At 57.9% G+C, this 5,397-nt stretch overlaps 1 protein-coding gene across 1 annotated transcript; it reads left to right on the top strand.

Annotated features, from left to right (window-relative positions):
- Positions 1 to 317: 317 nt before the first annotated feature.
- On the top strand, positions 318 to 2,274 carry ENH_00083700 (hypothetical protein, conserved; the record flags this gene model as incomplete). Its single annotated transcript, XM_013583465.1, has 4 exons — positions 318 to 746; positions 985 to 1,209; positions 1,424 to 1,437; positions 2,175 to 2,274. Coding segments are annotated over 4 exons (768 nt in total), but the record flags the coding sequence as incomplete, so codon positions are not given.
- Between the last annotated feature and the right edge of the window lie 3,123 nt (positions 2,275 to 5,397).

Raw genomic sequence — 5,397 nt, 5'->3', positions numbered from 1 at the left:
TTGTTTCTTTTGCTGCTGCTCTTGTTGTCTTTATTTTCTTTTGCTGCTGCTCTTTTTGTCTTCTTTTTCTTTTGCTGCTGCTGCTGTTGTCTTTATTTCCTTTTGCTGCTGCTGTTGTCTTTATTTCCTTTTGCTGCTGCTGCTCTGGTCCAGTGGTCCAGAGCAGTTCCTTCAAGGCTGCGGCGGCCTCAGGAGGGTCGCTCACAAACCCTAAACCCTAAACCCTAAGCCGTTAATCTGGAGCCTATTTTTGCTGCTGCTGCTGCTGTTGCTGCTGCTGCTGCTGCTGCTGCTGCTTGGCTTGTTGCGCATTGCAGGAAGTTGCAGAGCTCATAGAGGCTCTTTTGCTGAACGAGGAGTTGCACCCGGAGGAGGCAGCAGCCTACAGGCAGCAGCAGCAAGAGCAGCAGCAGCAGGAGCAGCAGGAGCAGCAACAAAAGGATCAGCAGCAGCAGGAGCAGCAGGAGCAGCAACAAAAGGATCAGCAGCAGCAGGAGCAGCAGCAGCAAGAGCAGGAGCAGCAACACGGAGAACAAGAAAAGCAGCAGCAGCAAGAGCAGCAGCAAGAGTCAGAGAAAACAGATGATACATCAAGCTCCGCAGCAGCAGCAGATGAAGCAGCAGCAGCAGCAGCAGCAGCAGCAGCAGCAGGGATTGAACTAGCTGCTGGCATTCCTGTGTCTCTTCCTGGCGAAAACCCCCAGGAGAGAGTTCTGCGCATCCTTAGAGAAGCCAACGCAAGGGCGGTGCGCTGCCGCTCTAAACCCTAAACCCTAAACCCTAAACCCTAAACCCTAAACCCTAATTTCAGAGTTGGCTTTGTCTACGGCTGTCTCGTTAGAAATGTCAGCACGCGCGCAGCCCCGTGCCAAAGCGGGTCTAAACCCTAGCTCCTCAGACCAGAACCCGCCTAAACCCTAAACCCTAAAAAAGGGTTTATGGTTTGTTGCCATTCTGGCTGGCGTGCTGCTGCTGTGGGAGCAGAGGCCCACGGCCTGGGCCATTCCGTCGCTGGAGCGCATGCAGCCCCCGCTATCGCCGCTGCTGCAGCAGCAGCTGCAGCAGCAGCAGCAGCAGCAGCAGCAGCAACTGCAGCAGCAGCAGCAGCAGGATGAAGACAGCCCCGAAGAGGCCCGAGAGGCGCTGCAGCTGCGGCTGCAAATTGTCCAGAAGACACTGAGAGATATTCAGGCTTTGGCCAAAAGGCAAGTTTTTATTTTTTATTTCTTTTACCTTTTTATTTCTTTATTTTATTTTACTTCCTTTTATTTCATTTTGTTCTGTTTAAATTCCTTTTTTCCTTTTCTTTGGTTGTCTTTTGATGCCTTTCCACCCTCTGCTGCTGCTGCTGCTGCTGCTGCTGCTGCTGCTGCTGCTGCGCGTCAAGTAGCTGCTGGAGCCAGTGGGGGGCCCCCGCCTACAGGGGGCCCCCCCTGGGTAAGTCCCGTGGCTCTTTGGGGGGCCCCCCTCTGGGTTGGCCCAGACCTTCATTTGGGTCTTTTCTCTCTCTGGGGCCCCTACCTATCTGTGGGGCCCCCTGGGGGGCCCCCAACTCTGTGTGGGGCCCCCAACTCTGTGTGGGGCCCCCAACTCTGTGTGGGGCCCCCAGCTAGCTCTGTGTGGGGCCCCCATCAGTGTGTGGGGCCCCCACCAGTGTGTGGGGCCCCCAGCTAGCTCTGTGTGGGGCCCCCATGAGCTTGTGGGGCCCCCAACTAGCTGCGTGTGGGGCCCCTGTGAGTGTGTGGGGCCCCCAGCTAGCTGTGTGGGGGGCCCCCTATTATTGTGTGGGGCCCCATGAATGTGTGGGGCCCCATGAATGTGTGGGGCCCCCGTGAGTGTGTGGGGCCCCATGAATGAGTGGGCCCCCCTTGAGTGTGGGGCCCCCTATTATTGTGTGGGGCCCCCATGAGTGTGTGGGGCCCCATGAATGTGGGGGGCCCCCATAAGTGTGGGGGGCCCCCTATTATTGTGTGGGGGGCCCCCTATTATTGTGTGGGGCCCCCTGTTATTGTGTGGGGCCCCCTATTATTGTGTGGGGCCCCCTGCTATTGTGTGGGGCCCCCTGTTATTGTGTGGGGGGCCCCCATAAGTGTGGGGGGCCCCCTATTATTGTGTGGGGCCCCCTGTTATTGTGTGGGGCCCCCCTTAGTGTGTGTTGTGCATGCGCTGCAAAGGCGGGGTTTGTCTGAGGCGGAGAAGAGGCGGCAAGAAGATCTGCAGCAGGAGCAAAGGGGCCTCCAGAAGCAGCTCAAGGACTTCGAGTTTAACTCCTAATTGGGGCCCCCTCGAGACCCAGGGGGGCCCCCTTGGGGGCCCTCTAGACCCGGGGGGCCCCCTCTTGCGGGGGCCTCTCTAGACCCAGGGGGCCCCTTCTTGCGGGGGCCCCTCTAGACCCGGGGGGCCTCAGGGGCCCCTTCTTGTGGGGGCTCCTCTAGACCCAGGGGGCCCTTTCTTGCGGGGGCCCCTCTTGACCCAGGGGGCCCCAGGGGCCCCTTCCTACGGGGGCCCCTTTAGTCCCTGGGGGCCCCTTCTTGCGGGGGCCCCTCTAGACCCAGGGGGCCCCTTCTTGCGAGGGCCCCCCTTCAGGGGGGCCCCCGAAAGCCCCTGGAGCCGCCTTTGGCTTTGAGCAGTGTGGGGCCCCTACTGAGGTGTACGTACACCTCAGCAACGTGGGCGACACTCACTTGCCCCGAATTGGCGTCAGCTGTACGTACACCAGACAACAAGACAGTTCTCCAGCGGGAACTACTGAGGGCCTCTTGCTGCTGCCCCAAGATCTCCGGGGGCCCCCCAGGGGGCCCCCGGGTCGCCTCCGGGGGCCCCCGGGGGCCCCCGGGGGCCCCCGGGGGGCCCCAGAACTTTGGGGCCTCGAAGAAACCCGGGTCTCCGGGGGCCCGGGGGCCCCTGAGGGCCCCGGGGGGCCCCGCCTCTGTGGAGAGGGTTCAAGAGGGGCCCCCCTAGAGATTGTTTAAGGAGCGCCCTTAGAGGGCTAAGGGGCCTCCAGTGTGCCCTTGCTGCAGCAGCAGCAGCAGCAGCAGCAGCAGCAGCAGCAGCAGCAGAGCCCTTAATTAGAAGTTGTGAATTGGCTTTTGAGCGGGGGGCCTCAAAGGGGAGATCTGAGGTGTTTATTTGCTGCTGCTGCTTCTCATTTAAAATTAATTTCTTTTTGCATTTGTTGCTGCTTTCTCTTCTCCATTTGGAATTAATTTCTTTTTGCATTTGCTGCTGCTTATTCTTTGCACAACTTAGAGGGCTAAGGGGCCTCCAGTGTGCCCTTGCTGCAGCAGCAGCAGCAGCAGCAGCAGCAGCAGCAGCAGCAGCAGAGCCCTTAATTAGAAGTTGTGAATTGGCTTTTGAGCGGGGGGCCTCAAAGGGGAGATCTGAGGTGTTTATTTGCTGCTGCTGCTTCTCATTTAAAATTAATTTCTTTTTGCATTTGTTGCTGCTTTCTCTTCTCCATTTGGAATTAATTTCTTCTTTTTGCATTTGTTGCTGCTTTCTCTTCTCCATTTGGAATTAATTTCTTTTTGCATTTGCTGCTGCTTATTCTTTGCACAAATGCAACGAGCAGCGAAGCCTGAGGTGTACGTACACCCCAGCAATGGGGGGCGAAGGTGTGGGGCCCCACTGAGGTGTACATACACCTGAAAGGATCAGCTGGCTGCATGCGCTGGGGTGTACGTACACCTGGGGAGGGCTGCGCTGCCTTTGCTGCTGCTGCTGCAGTGCAGCAGCGCACTGCAGCAGCAGCAGCAGCAGCAGCAGCAGCGCTCTCGGGGGACACGCATTTGCTTCTTTTAAATCCTTTAGGGCCTTTTAAAATGATTAAAATGCAATTTGTTTATTAGAAATGAATTTGCTTCTTGAAGTTAACTTTTAATTGCTGCAGCAGCTGCAGCAGCAAACTTCAGGTCGAGTCCAAACGGCCCTTCAGTCCACAGTCCGGTTGTCGTCGTCGATCGATATAGTCGTCGATCGATACCGTCATCGATCGTATAGCAGCAACTGGCTGCAGCAGCGGTAGCTGCTGCTAGCAGCAGCTAGCTATAGCAGCAGCTAGCTATAGCAGCAGCTAGCTACATCAGCAGCTAGCTATGGCAGTAGCTAGCTATAGCAGCAACTAGCTGTAGCAGCGGATAGTTCTAGCGGCAGCTAGCAGCAGCTTGTCAGGCTGGCCCTTCGCTAGTCCTGGCTAGCTGCAGCTAGCTGTAGCTAGCTGTAGCTAGCTGCAGCTGGCTGTAGCGAGCTTGAGCTAGCTGCTAGCTACAGCTAGCTGCAGCTAGCTGTAGCTAGCTGTAGCTAGCTGTAGCTAGCTGGGGCTAGCTGCGGCTGCTTCAGGCGAACTTCGCCTAGCCAAACCTCTCTATATCTAGCTGAGCTAGTTCTTTGTGGCTGTTAGTAGCTGCAGCAAGCTGCAGCAAGCTGCAGCAAGCTGCAGCAAGCTGCAGCAAGCTGCAGCAAGCTGCAGCAAGCTGCAGCAAGCTGCAGCAAGTCTTAGCTAGCCGCAGCTAGCAGCAGGCACCTGCTGCAGCAAGCTGCAGCTACCTGCAGCAAGCTGTAGCAAGCTGCAGCGAGCCGTAGCTAGCTGCAGCTAGCTGCAGCTAGCTGCAGGGGGTGCCTGCAGCTAGCTGGGAGAGAGCCCGCCTAGGCCCAGCTAGCTGCTGCTGGCTGCTGCAGCAGCAGGACCCGCTGGCGCCGTGGGGCTTTGCCCTTGGTTGTCTTTTGGGGGCAGCAGCTAGCTAGCCAGCTGGCTAGCTGGCTAGCTGGCTAGCTGGCTAGTTGGCTAGCTGGCTAGCTGCGGCTTTTCAGCGGCGGCTGGCTGCGGGAAGTTCGCGTGGCTGGGCGCCGCGGTGTACGTACACCTGGAGTTGCTGCTGCAGCGCGCAGCGCAGCAGCAGTGGGGCTGCAGCAGCAGCCACGCTTGGGGCTGCAGCAGCAGCCACGCTGGGGGGGCTGTGCAGCGGCGTTTTTCGGCTAATTTTTGATTTTTCTTTTTTATTTGCATTAAATTTACAAAATAAAAGTAAAATAATTGCTTTTCAAACCTTTTTCTGCCTCAAATCGCCGGCCAAACGCCCGCTTCGGGGTACGCGCACCCACGGCGACGACGGTGCATGCGCGGCCGCCGGCTGCGCTGCTGCTGCTGCTGCTGCAGTTCGTGTCTATTCCTTGTTTTTGAATTCATCTGAAGAAAGGTAATAGATTTCTTTTTGCAATTATCGTTTAAAGTGCCTGGCCCACGGCTGCAGCAGCAGCTGCCGCCCGACCGAAGCCCCAGCGCAGCAGCAGCAGGGGGAGTGGGGGCCCTAGCCCTGCAGCAGCAGCTGCAGCAGCAGCACCAGCAGCAGCAGCAGCAGCAGCAGCCCTTTCGCCCCGCAGCAGCAGCAAAGCCTCCCC

Source organism: Eimeria necatrix, genomic scaffold (genome assembly GCF_000499385.1).
Source record: "Eimeria necatrix Houghton genomic scaffold, Enh_scaff943, whole genome shotgun sequence".
NCBI classification, from domain to species: Eukaryota; Apicomplexa; class Conoidasida; order Eucoccidiorida; family Eimeriidae; genus Eimeria; species Eimeria necatrix.
The sequence above is the reverse complement of the archived record's forward strand: the minus strand, read 5'-3'. Positions and strand labels throughout refer to the sequence as shown.